We start from the raw sequence: 14202 nt of genomic DNA on the forward strand, positions 1-14202 counted from the left end.
AATTAGCCAAGTACCATGCTGATTCCTTTAATACTGATGTGGGACCTTGGCATTAGGGGTGTAAACGGGTCGAATCCAAATTGGATCAGGCATATCTGAATTTGAATCCAATTAGAAAAATCCGATATCCGGATTTGATTCGATATTCGACGGATATTGAAAATTAATATCCGAATCTGAATCTGATTAAATAATCGAATATTCGATTCGATTTGAATCCGATTAATTAATTATTTTAGATAATTAATAAATATGTAAAAAAATTATTGATATAAAGTATATAAGTATATAAATTATTTATATAACTTAATTATTATATATAAATTATATAAAATATTTTATATATTATATATAAGAATTATATAATCGGTTAAATTCAAATATTTATCAAATGAATCATATCATATCCAAATTCAAATCCAATTAACTATCCAATAAGAATAAAATATCTAAATTCGATTAATTAAATATTCTAATTATTCAAATTCAATTCGATTACGTTGAATATCAAATTCGAAATCAGATTTTCAAATACCATATTTTCAAAATATCATCATCAATGCCATATATCTTTAGATCTTTCCAAACGTGAAAGCACGTGACGAGGGATGCTGAATTTAAGTGTAGGAATGACTATAGGAAGGTTCAGGAAATTTGAACTCCTGTTATCGGTTGGGACCTGCCATGACGATTCCAGGTAGCCAAGTCAGATTTTCTCCTGAAAGGAGTTGGATTAGATTTGCAACTTTTCACCCACAATATCAGAATGGCCATAACTTTTGACTCTAGGCTATTATACCATACCTCAGATATTACTTTTGTAACCAAATCTAATAATCTGTAACCAACCATCTTTGTGCTTAGCATTACAATATATTTCATGGTACCAATCTAATGGCAGTAGCCTAATGTGTAAAAGCATGCGCCGAAGATTTCATCACCACCCAAAAAAATCGGCTCAGAATTGAATTGCCACAAAAGGCCAAAGTTGAAAGACGTGGCTGCTTTCGGAGCCGCCTTCTAGGACATCGCGGCTTCAGAGTTCAGAGTCTTTAGACCGCCTAAAGCAACAGAAGATTCCAGACTTTTAGGGTCGACCAGGAACTCTAGATCCCGTGTCCTACACGACTACTCTACTCTGTCGGTTTGTCACTTTCTTTCTTCGGTCTTCTCTGCAAAATCTAGTCAAACAGAGCCCAGAGACGACAGATCAACTACTCCGGACCGGTCGCATCGTAGCTCTGCCTCCTCTCTGTGCTCTCTGTACGTGAGAGTTCCGATGCATGACAAAAAATTTGACGTCAAAGCGAGGGCATAAATGGAAACATAAGTTGCATTCCAAAACCACCAGCGTCTAACGACTAACGTTACGTGGCAGTTTTTTGTGCAAGCCACCATTTAACAACGGTCGACCAACCGAAAACAAAGATCGTATACTTGTTGCGTTACTGGATTTACCTACGCTACTCGTTCCTAAATGTACAAATGGTACAAAATTTATTGTCAAATAAATGTGGGCCCGCAAAATGAAAACATGTTACAAAGGTGGCTTATTAGTGTAACGAAACTGGTGTGGGTCACACTGATTGGATGATCGAGATTGCTTTTGTGTCAGCAGATCAATGCCTGTTCCACTGGTCGAGATTGATTTGATGGAACACGCGGGAAGATCCTTAGCGTGGACACGTAACGAGAACGTATCCTACTTCTACCCTATTTGAAAAGAAAACCGTTACCAAAGAGACCAAAACGCATGTCCTCAACCCACCTTTGATTCAGATGCCACGTCATCTCTTAGTTCAGCCAGCTGGCTGCGGGTCCACCGACCTTTTCCGCCCAACCTCATATTGTTGGCCTTTTTTCCCGCGTGCAGGAGGAAGGCCTGCGAATGCGAAGTCGAGGCATCTGCTGTTTGCGTTGCTGAGCTGAGAACCTCTTTCTCTCTGTTTCCTCTCTCTCTCTCTCTCTAAACTCTCGTGGCTTCTGGTGCGAATCTATTCATAGCCAAACGATAAAAGGAGCTTCAGCCTTCAGCTTCTCTTCGTCTTCAGGTGATGGATTCCATATGGAGCACGTTAACATCGGTGGCGCCCTACATAACAAGTCTCATTGCGCTTCTACTTCTGCTGGAGCAGGTCAAGTACCTGAAGAAGAAACGCTCACTCCCTGGGCCTCTTCTGGTCTGGCCATTCGTGGGCAGCGCTATCTCACTGGTCCTCAACCCCGTTAAGTTCTGGGACGTCCAGGCTGCCCTGGCCAAATCCTCCAGTCTGGGCGTCTCTGCTAACTACATCATTGGTCGCTTCATCGTCTTCATTCAGAACACCGAGCTCTCTCACCAGATCTTCGCTAATGTACGTCCCGACGCTTTCCACCTCATCGGCCACCCTTTCGGGAAGAAGCTATTCGGCGAGCACAACCTTATTTACATGATGGGTCAGGACCACAAGAATCTCCGGCGTCGGATTGCTCCTAATTTCACCCCCAGAGCACTAGCTACTTACGTCTCTCTGCAGCAGAGGATCATTCTTCAGCACTTCAAGAAATGGGAGTCTCTTTGTTCCGGTAACCCGTCCAAGCCCATCGTGCTTCGTCTTCTCTGTCGCGACATGAATCTCGAGACCTCTCAGACCGTCTTCGTCGGACCTTACATGACCAAGAAAGCTCGAGAAGATTTTGAAAGGGATTACAATCTCTTCAATGTTGGCCTGATGAAGTTGCCCATCGATCTCCCCGGATTCGGCTTCCGGAAGACGAGGCTCGCCGTCAGCCGACTGGTGAAAAGCCTGACCGTGTGCGCTGGCCAGAGCAAGTCGAAGATGAAATCGGGAAAGGAACCATCTTGTCTGATCGATTTCTGGATGCAAGAGGCCGTGAAGGAGATCGATGCTGCGTTTGAAGCCGGGGAGTCTTCTCCGCCGCGGCATACCAGTGACGTCGAGATTGGCGGGCATATTTTCGACTTCCTGTTCGCCGCGCAGGACGCTTCGACGTCATCGTTGCTCTGGGCTGTGACGCTCTTGGACTCGCATCCGGATGTACTCGCGAAGGTCCGAGCAGAGGTTTCTAGTATCTGGTCTCCGGAATCTGACACACTCATAACGGCGGAGCAGTTGACGGAGATGAAATACACCCAAGCGGTGGCCAGAGAAATCGTCAGGTTCCGAGCCCCCGCGACGCTTGTGCCGCACATCGCCGGAGAAGATTTCCAGCTGACGGAATCTTATACAATCCCGAAGGGAGCGATAGTTTTCCCATCCGTCTTCGAGTCGTCGTTCCAAGGCTTCACCGATCCGGACCGGTTCGACCCGGACCGGTTCTCGGAGGAGAGACAAGAAGACAGGATGTACAAGCGAAACTTCTTGGCGTTCGGTGCTGGGACACACCAGTGCGTTGGACAGCGCTACGCCCTGAACCACCTGGTGCTCTTCATCGCCATGTTCACGTCCATTCTTGATTTCAAAAGGCACAGAACGGACGGTTGCGATGACATCGCGTATGTCCCCACCATCTGTCCCAAGGACGATTGTCTGGTCTACCTCTCGCGAAGGTGCGCACGTTACCCTTCCTTCGAACAAAGCGTCATTTTAAATGATTAAAAAAAAAGAAAAATAATTAATAAAAGCCAGGTGGAGAGGGTGGCGCCCACTACTACTAGCTCAGCAGTCAGCAGGTAGATCGAGATGCTGGCACAAACTGTAAAAGTCTGAGGAATTCAGAGACAGATCTTCTGCTCAACCATTTGGCGTTGTTGTGGAATGTGGAGGTAGTGCAGAATCACAGGATGTTTTTGTCGGGGTGCTGTGTAGAATTGATGGACGATAGAGATTCTTTATTCTAGGATAGATGTATTTGTGATTGGATTTATGGTGGTGGGAGTTTCAAATAAATGGGATGTACGTTAATAGCATACAACGTGATTCAGTGTGATTATTTTTGTTCTTTCTTAATTTTTTTCTTCTTATTTTTTATACGTTATTTTTTTTCTTATTAAAGAAGTGAAAATGAGTAAATGAGTAATTATTATTTTCAGACTTCCGACTGGTGTGAGTGGTCATCTATTGAAAAGTTAGGTCAACCAATGGTTGAGATTTGAGATTTTCCGAATCCCTAGACGTAGCATTTCATCCAGATCCAGTGATGGAGATCCATAGTTCTGATCTTCTTCGTGTACATTGATTGGAACCTTACTGTCCATGAAGATGGTTTGACTTTGACCTCAGCTCCATTCCATTATCGGACTGGGACTCTATGGAAAGTTGGCATTTGATAGTCACGAGTAAAACAAGTAGAGGATACAAACTTGGGAGGTGTACGAGGCGCAGTGCATCATGATTGCTCGAATAGTAGAACTGTAGAAAATTCAAACTCTGAGGAATTTACTTGATGAGATTGAGATGTTATTCCATCTGAACTATACTGGTTCAATGCTAATTGGCACCCGAGAGTACATCTGAACATACGTGATACTTACGTCCAACACAAGGATGAAAACCCATCACAACTACCCATTTTGGATTTGAGGCTGTGTTTGGTTGGAGTGCAATTTTATTTGCACTAGCCACCGGTACAAATGCATGAGTGCAAATGAAAAAAATGTAAATTCGCATTTAATTTTGTTTTAGATTTTATTTTATTTTACTTCATATCTTAATTTACTTCATTTACATTGCAATCAAACAAAATAAGCTAAAATTTTTTATCAAAAAAAACAAAATAAGCTAAAATTTAAAATAAAAATAGGTTAGAATTTATACTTGAATCATTTGCATTGCATAGTTTTGCATCAGTGCAAATTTCTTTGTATTGCAACCAAACACAATTTTAGGCTCAATTTGAAAAGAGTATAAACTATAAATACAAACATGTAGAGTGCAAAGCGGCGGATTTGGCCCTCCAGTCACGTCGTGACACATGGCATCTCAGAACAGCTAGATGACACCTAGACACCACTTAAGTGATGATTTGTAGTCTCATATCACAGCTCATCTTTACCCCGACCTGGTGACCTGCCTTTACCCCTGACCTGGCAACTTCGACTACAACTTAGGTCGACTTGTAGCACCTCGTCTAGGGTCAGCCTGTAGCACCTAGTCACCGGCCAAAGTGACCTCAATGCGAGGAGCGACCTCCCTCGAGGGCTTACCAATCTAATTGGGGATCAAGCGGTGACTTGCGAGATGTGCTCGCTGACAAATTTGGCATGCATATCCCAACACTCCCAAGCTTTTTGGAAGTTCGCCCACGTACTGAATGTTCTGGAGGATGGTCAATGTGCATAGCAATTACCTCCGAGGATCTCAGACTGGTTAGGCACGACCTCCCAGAAATCTTGGATGCGGTGCGTGAGGCCCACACCAAACAATGCATATATAAAGGCACCAACCCCAATGACACAAGAGAGGCGAATAAGCACATTCTAGCTCTCATATTTTATGATTTTTTAACTCGCGATCTACTACGAGAGTACTAACTTAATCATCGGATTAGCCACCCCAGGTCTTCTAACATTGATTCCTTGCAGGTTTCTCTAAAGAGTTACCTAGCTCAGCAATCAACCCAGCTTGGCACCCAATCTACCCCTAACCCGGCCTAGTCAGCTCGGCATCCAAGTCCTCTTCCAGCAAAAATCCTCTACTTCGGCCTATGAGTCATCGGCCACCTGGAAGTAGTTCGAACAATAGGGTGTTGCCAAAAAACCCTTCATCAATTGGCGTCGTCTGTGGGAAACGCTACAAGAAACTAAGTTCTCACCTTTAAAAAGCTAAGACCTCACATTTTAGAAATTAAAGTTCTCACTTTCTAATTTCCATTTTTTATGAACCCAAAGGCACTTTTGAGCAACATCAACACCCTGAATGAATACCTATTACTAGGGGGCAAGAACATTTGTGATGAACCTTGAGAACTCTCCTGTGACAATTAGACAAATCCAGGTTGAACCCAACATTCCCAGTGCCCTAGATAAATATACCGCTACCGCATGTGAACACCCCTTCTCCCCATGGTAGAACTATCAACGATTTCTGCCGGGATTAAAGCGTGGAAATTCTATGAGATGAAGCATGAATTTCCATATTTGAGCATGGGAGAAGATCGATATAGATAGAAGCAAAATGACCTCAACTCATCCTCAATAGCAATCAGCCCGGATGAGGCCTCATTAGCCTTGTTTCGCAAGGTTGCCTCTACAAGTCGAGCTCTTCGTGGCTCCCGCAAGAGTCGGTGGCCAATGAACTGCATGGACGCCCTTGCAGGTCAAGCCTTCTAAGGCTCCCATGCAAGTTAGCGACTTAAAATCAGTAGTGCTGCCCCCACAGGTCGAGCTCCCAATGGCTTCTTGTAGAAGTGGATGACCAACGTCACTATGAGGCTGATGTAGTGTAGTCGTTGCCCCAAACTACCGACTCATGGCGACAACAACTTTATGTATCAACAACCCTCACAAGGGGGAGCAGAATATGTACGTTGTGATCTCACAAGCACTCACCCAGAAAGATAGTCCTATGGGAAGATGTAGAAGCAACCATATGAGAAGTTACTATAGAATGACCACCCACTTAGGCGGAGAGGTCAGGCCGCACGCCGACTAAATAATGTTAAGGAGAGTGGACTGCGAGTCGCTCACAGAGCCTAAGGGCTGCGGTGCCGAGCTCATAAAAGACCTCGACACTACATGAGAACTAGTCGCCTCTTTGGCATGCTTAATGTCGAGGATAAGGAGAGTGGACTGTGAGTCGCTCCCAAAGCCTAAGGGCTAAGGTGCCAAGTTCATAAAAGACCTCAACACCACATGTGACCCAGTCGCCTCTTCGGCATGGGCAACATCGAGGATAAAGAGAGTGGACCGCGAGTCGCTTCCAGAGCCTAAGGGCTAAGGTGCCGAGTTTATAAAAGACCTCAACACCACATGAGACTCAGTCACCTCTTTGGCATGGGCAACATTGAGGATAAGGAGAGCAGACCGCGAGTCGCTCCCAGAGCCTAAGGGCTAAGGTGCCAAGCTCATAAAAGGCCTCGACACCACATGAGACCCAGTCGCCTCTTCAGCATGGGCAAGATCAAGGATAAGGAGAGTGGACTATGAGTCGCTCTCAGAGCCTAAGGGCTAAGGTGCCAAGGTGATAAAAGACCTCGGCACCACATAAGACCCATTCACTTCTTTTGCATGGGTGAAACAAAAAGCAGTTCGCATTCAACACGAGAAAGAGAACAAAGGAAAGACTAGTTCGCTTTCAACACCATGACGGATGCAAACTTGGACTAGATTTTCACTTTGGTTTCAGGCTCCGTGTTAAATTCATTGGCTACTCTTTTGAGAACCAGTTCAAGTGACATTGCGTCGAAGTTTACTTATGTGGGTCGACCTAATAAAGTAGTCACATGGTTAGAACCCCTTTTTGAGGACGGCATGAGGAGCTCTGCTCTTGAGTAATAGGTCGGATTGCAGAACCCCTTGATGGTTGCATCCCTAATAAGGTAGATGTCCTCGGAATACCTGCTTCACCTCTCCTCGAGTGGATGAGTCCGCTTTCGTGCCTCAAAAATCAAGATGGCAAGGTCTTGTGTAAGGCTGCAAATACTTGAACTCTTCCGACCTGAGAAGCAAATTGAACCAACGCATACAACTACGAGCTCATCAAACAATCATTTCAGGCCAAAAGGAATGACCTACTCCCTTCGTCGAGCCGCCCTTAGCTCGGCAATGGGGGGCAATTGATGAGGGCGGATTTGGCCCTTCAGTGACATCGTGGCACATGACATCTCAGAATGGCTAGATGACACCTAGACATCACCTAAGTGATGATTTGGAGTCCTAAATCGTGGCTTGTCTTTACCCCAACTTGGCGACCTGCCTTTACCCCCGACCTGGCGACTTCGACAACAACTTAGGTCGGCTTGCAGCACCTTGTCTAAGGTCAGCCTGTAGGACCTCGTCACCGGCCAAAGTGACCTCGACGCGGGGAGCGGCTTCCCTTGAGGGCTTACCGACCTGACTGGGGACCAGGTGGTGACCTGCGAGATGTGCTCGCTGACAAATTCAGCATGCATATCCCGATGCTCCCAAGTTTCTCGGAAGTTGGCCCATGTACCGAATGTTCTGGAGGATAGTCAACGTGCATGGTAGTTACCTCCGAGGATCTCGGACTAGTTAGGCATGGCCTCCCAGAAATCTCAAATGTGGTGCGTGAGGCCTACACCAAACAATGCCCATATAAATGCACCAACCTCAATGACACAAGAGAGGCGAGTAAACACATTCTAGCTCTCATACTTTATGATTTTTTAGCTCGCAGTCTACTATGAGAGTACTAACTTAATCATCGGAGTGATCTCGCCGGGTTAGCCACCCCGGGTCCTCTAACATTGATTCCTTGCAGGTTTTTCTGAAAAGCTACCTAGCTCAGTAATCAACCTAACTCGACACCCAATCTACCCCCAGCTCGGCCTAGTCAACTCGGCATCCATGTCCTCCTCCAACAAAAATCCTCTACTTCGGCCTCTAAATCGTTGGCCACCTAGAAGTAGTCCGAATAGTAGGGTGCTGCCAAAAAACCCTTAACCACAAAGCATTTTATTTTTGTATATATTTGAACTATACGTATTTATATTTGTATTCTCTCTAGACTAAGTCTTAAAGGGCGTCCTAGCTCAAACAAATTCATATGTTTAAGTTCCAATCGATGTCTTGTTGGCCCACTATTTCCACGGGTCCCGTTCCACAGCTCTCGTCATTTTCATCCCAAAGAGCCTTGTCGAAATAGAAACCAAGATTCAAAGCATCTATTCGGTAGGGCTGGTGATATTTAGTGTGATATGTGGACATGACTTGAATACGACGTGAAATTAATGGATTTGGGTTTATTTTCATCATATTTGTATTAAAATCATTTCAATTTGTTCAACATGTCAATTTACAAAATTGACCCACTTGACTCTAAAATGATTTATTTATGATGTGAAGTTTAAAGTATTATATTATGTTGTTACATTTGGATGAAATGGTATTATGATAAGTAAGGATGATGACGATGCGTGATTTGATGCTCCTTGTTATTAGATAGTTTGGATGTTGGATTTAGTAGGTCATTTGGCTGAGTTGCAAGAAAGTGATTATGAGAGTGTTTGGGTAATTTGAACCGGGGTGGACACTCCGATGCTTAAGTTAGCGAGCTAGTAGTTTGTAAGAAAGCAAGAGAACTAGAAAATTGCGAGAGCTAAATCGCATGTAGTTATGAGGTTGGAGGTGAACTTTTATATAGGCAAGTTGTCGTGAGCCTCATGAAACGCGTTCGGGATCTCCAGCCCGTTTGGTTCAGAGGTGGACTCTGCGTAAACAGATAACATTTATCCAATCCCGCCCGAAACAGGTGGGGTGATAATCAGCTATTCTGATGTGGCATTTTGATTCCAAGGAATTCAAAGCTGATAGCCTGCTTAAGGAGAAGGTCACTCGACACGTCAGGCAGGTTGCTAATCAGAGTCAGGTTAGATCGGTGGAAGGAGGTTGCTTCTTATGTCGACCTAAGGTCTTGCCTGGCTATTCATAGTTTGGCCTACCAGAGTGCTGCTGAGGTCATCGAAGTAGTTGTGAAGTGTCTGAAATGCTCTTATGGTCTACTTACATGGTGTCGAGATGTCACTCCACTGTTCTATAAGGCCACGTATTGTGATATTATTGGATGACCTAATTACCCCTCATTAGATGATATTGATTTCTTTTAATTTTATTAAGTAATAGATGATTAAATATTTATTTCACTATTTAGATCTATTTACTATTAAATTTAAATAGATTAGTCATATTGATTTATTGTTAATTCAGGTTATATGCGTCATTAAGTATATAATTAAACGTGTTAATTCAGATAATACGGGTTGTGTTGCGTCACTCGTGTAATAAGCAAGTGTTGTTCATCTTTGGAATTTTGACACAATTAATTAATCATATCATGCTTGCGTTAATCCATATATCCGGTCCCTACATTGACATAGCATGAACTATTGCCAGTCCTATTAGTTGGTAAAGTTTCTAATTAATTGCAATTGATATGGATTCTAATTTTTAAACATTTTTACATGATTCGACATATCTACCGACCAACTATCGAATAAAAAAATAAATAAATAAATGAAAGTAAGAGTTATGATAGATTATGATGATGCACGATCTACGATTTAATGCTATCTGTTCGTAGATAGTTCGCATGTTAGACTAACTAGATCACCTGATCGAAATGTAAGAAAGTGATTATTAGTGTTCGAGTAGCTTGATTTGGGGTGTGCATTCTGATGTTTAAATTAGTGAGTTGATAATTGTTTGTAAGAAAGCAAGAGAAATAGAGAATTGTGAGAGCTAAATCATGCATATCTTATGAGGTTGGAGGCGAGGCCTTTCTATACATGAGTTTCCATGAATCTTATGAAACGCGTTTGGAATCTCCAGCCTGTTTAGTTCGGAGGTGGTTTTATGCCTGGAGGTGGACTCTGCGTAAGTGAGTAATGTTTATCCAATCTTGGGGTGATAACCAGCTCTTTTAACATGGCGTCGTGATCTCGGGGAACTCGAAGGTGATAGCCTGCTTAAGGGAAAGGTCTCTCGACACGTCAAGCAGATCACTAACCAGAGTAGGATCAAATCGGTGGAAGAAGATCACCTCTTATGCCGACCTGAGGTCTTGCCTGGCTATTTGTATTTTAGCCTTCCAGAGTAGTGCCGAGGTCATTGAGACGATTGTAAAATGTCCGAAGTGCTCTTGGGATCTACTTACATGGTAACGATACATCACTCTACTATTTTGCATATATTGTGATATATTGGAGGACCAAATTACCTTTCATCAGAATGAATCTATCAATGTATACATTTTGTGTAGCGAAAATATCGATACTTTGAACCTTAGTTCAATCTATATGGACCAAAAAAAAGTAAAACTATATGGGCCAATTACATTAATGTTGTTTTTCCATTTCATTTCGTTTAGTACCACATTCATGTCCAATATTAAATTATGGTTGTGGTCCTATGCCCAGTCCTTTTCTAAATTGTCAAATTTTTTGTTAGTGCCTGACTGGCCCACTATTTCCGTGGATCATAATCCAAAGTCAATATCACTTAAGCCTTTGTCCAAACTATATGGGTCGGTTACATGACTCCTAAACCAAAAAATAGAATAAATAAATAAATACAGATAAGATTTTTAATGAATTAAGACTATCAATACATGAAATCTATCAATACTTTGAACCTTGATCCAAATTATATACTACTTTATTAAAAAAAAAAAGCATATAAAATCAATTATATGAATATTGTTTAGTCATTATGTTTTATTGAGTGTGATATCCATTGCTAAATTATGGCTGCAGTCCGAACTCAGTCATTTTCTAAAATATCGAATCTTTTATTGACATTTGGCTGGCAATAATTTCTAGGTCCTAATCCAAAATCATCATTGTTATCGTTGTCATCATATAAATCTTATCGAAACTATATGTACCGGGTAGGGGTGTCAATTGGACTGGATTTGGTCTAATTCAATCCAGTTCATTGTTTCAATCCAATTCAATAAATGTTTTGGATTAATTCGGACCAATCCAATTCAATGTCTGGACCGCTCAATCTGTTTAAATTCATTTGGATTTAGATTGATTTCAACTCAAACCAAATTCAATCCAATTTAATAAATATTTTGGACTGAATTAATAAATATTGATCCGTCCAATCCATTCAAATTGATTTTAAACTGGATGGAATTCAATCCAAAACCGATCCATTAACACCCTTAATAGTGGGTTATATGCATACTATTTCACCATTTTGTTCTGTTCATAAGCATCTTTAAATTATGCGCGCGGTCACCAGCTTACATGCATCACTATTGATCAAATTCTCAGCCATGTGATGGTGCATATAGGTGATAGCAAAGCGCAATTCACAATACTGCATATAAGTACAAATATATAGCTTAATGAAACCTGATGGACCATTCTAATATTGTAATCTATTATTATGATTTTCATGTATTATTTTAATCTATTATTCTATTTTATAATTATCTCATAGGGTTAAATATATTAACTAGGCTGTACACCCAAAACAAGGGGCTGAATAAATTATCCTTTGCTATACATAGCGCAGCTGTCCACTCAATGACTTCACAGCGTATATTGCTTCATCATCACCAATTGTTCACTTTCCTTTACATCTCATCATCTTCATCTACTAACAGCTGTATCTTTCATGTTACAGGTGCATTTTTCTTTATTTTAATAAGATGTAATTTATGTTGTCAAATCTGCACATGGGCCAGTCTGTCTCTAGGGCATTAGATTATCTCATGTTTGTTTTTATCAGACTTGGGTTTGAGCATTTTGCTTAGTTAATAAGAGTATCTTAGCAAGAGAACAACCTTTTGTACAAGGTACATTAATAGAATTATTAAGTGTTATTTAGCAATATAATTTTAAGACGTGTTAGCAATATGGGTTAGTAAAGGCATCATCATCAGAGATTTCCAAATTTAGTTTTTTGGCCTATTTTTAACTATATTTTTAAAGTAGGTGAATCGTGAAGTGTTTGATATGATATGAGGCATATCATATCGAAATTTTGAACCTTGCCGGAGAATGGCAATTCTAAGCTCCCCATAGGGAATGGGATTCACATTCCATAATCAATTAAGAAGTAAATAATTCCTAACAAAATCCCCAAAGCCTAATATTATTAAATTAATAATAAGATAATGATAATAAAAATAATAATATGTTAATAATAAAATAATAAGAAGATAATAATATATTAATAAAACATTCACAAATTAATGATAAATACTAAGATATTAATTATTAAATACTAATAAAATAATAATTATAGATTAATTAAATATTAATAAAGTAATAATAATAAATAGACCAATATAAAATAAAAAAAAATAGTTGATTCTGATTCCAACTCCAAATGAACCAAACAACAACAAATGGAATCTGATTCTGATTCCGATTCCAATCTTGTCCATGAACCAAAAAGAACCTAATAGGAATGGGAGTCATGGGACACATGCTTTATACATTTGCTGAAAAAAAATAAAAAGAAAATGAACCAATCTAATCAGGCATGGCCCAACCTAAGACGTGCCCGAGTTAAAATGACTTTGGATCTTCTGCCCACAAAAACTCTATAACCACAGATTTTTATATACCCAAATCTATAACCACGGATTTTTATAAAATCGTAACTATAGTTCTTCTACTTATAGCTACGGTTTGGTACAAAACCAAAGCTAAATGTACGAACCTATAACCACGGTTTTTTACTAAAACCAGAGATAAATACTCTAACCTATAGCTACGGTTTTTTTTTGACAAACAGTGGCTAAAAGATGCAATATATGCCCATAATTTCTTGGAAAACCATAGCTAATTGTTTCAATTTATAGAAAAATTGTGACTATATTCCAAAAAAAAATACACTACAAGAAAAAAAGGTTATAGTGACAATTTTATTTTGTCACTAAATTCAATTTTAGTTATTTATAATTACGACTTTTCTACCACTACAAGTTTTCTACTTTTCAAACTTGCGACATACATGAGAAATCACCTATTTTATTTTCACATCACATCAAATATATAGATAAATTTCTACAAAAAGTTAACATGTAATTAAAAACTAAAAATACATGGTAATATAACCTCGATACATCAACAAGTAAAAAATGTTTCAAATGTGGCAATTTTCCATGTTACATATAATAACCCACAACAAAATTAAAAAATATTGATCTCAAATCTCTTCATCCATGTATGTTGTTATTCCTTATAAATGCATTCAACCTGAAAAACAAAATACATTGAAAAATAGATTTTTGAATTAATATATATGATAATTTCAAACATGACTAAGAAACAAGATTTCCAAAAAATGAATGTAGCAGAGATTGAAGTAGATGAGTAAAAAGAATTTGAAATGGTAAAATTAATAATAAGTAAATTAGTGGGAATCTAACAATGCTTCAAAATGAGGGAAAGTAGAACTAAATGATCTAATTTGGGGCAAAAAGAAAAAAAGAATCTGATGAAAAAATCATGGAGTTGTTAAAGCTGTAGTGGACAAAGGTTTTTTGCTCAAGTTTATCCTTTGCACAATGCAAGCAGTTAAGCACAGATTCCAAGGTCTTGGGTTATCCTCTATGTAGTCTG

The 14202-nt window shown here is 40.2% G+C and overlaps 1 protein-coding gene and 1 long non-coding RNA gene across 2 annotated transcripts; both read left to right on the top strand.

Annotated features, from left to right (window-relative positions):
• The first annotated feature begins 1772 nt into the window (after positions 1-1772).
• Positions 1773-4034, top strand: LOC148866877 (cytochrome P450 710A11-like). Its single transcript, XM_088975175.1, has one exon. It carries the CDS (start codon positions 2055-2057, stop codon positions 3597-3599), a length of 1545 nt encoding a protein of 514 aa, XP_088831301.1. The 5' UTR covers positions 1773-2054; the 3' UTR covers positions 3600-4034.
• Positions 4035-10275: 6241 nt separating this feature from the next.
• On the top strand, positions 10276-12457 carry LOC148866878 (uncharacterized). Its single transcript, XR_016109017.1, has 2 exons — positions 10276-10775; positions 12254-12457. It is a non-coding gene; the product is annotated as an uncharacterized LOC148866878 (long non-coding RNA).
• Positions 12458-14202: the final 1745 nt, after the last annotated feature.

This window comes from Nelumbo lutea, chromosome 3 (assembly GCF_056320005.1).
Source record: "Nelumbo lutea isolate HS-2025 chromosome 3, American lotus-T2T, whole genome shotgun sequence".
Lineage (NCBI taxonomy): Eukaryota > Viridiplantae > Streptophyta > Magnoliopsida > Proteales > Nelumbonaceae > Nelumbo > Nelumbo lutea.

What these genes read in the sequence shown, in the direction of transcription:
- LOC148866877 (XM_088975175.1), top strand. Translation starts at nt 2,055, where the DNA reads ATGGATTCCATATGGAGCACGTTAACATCGGTGGCGCCCTACATAACA.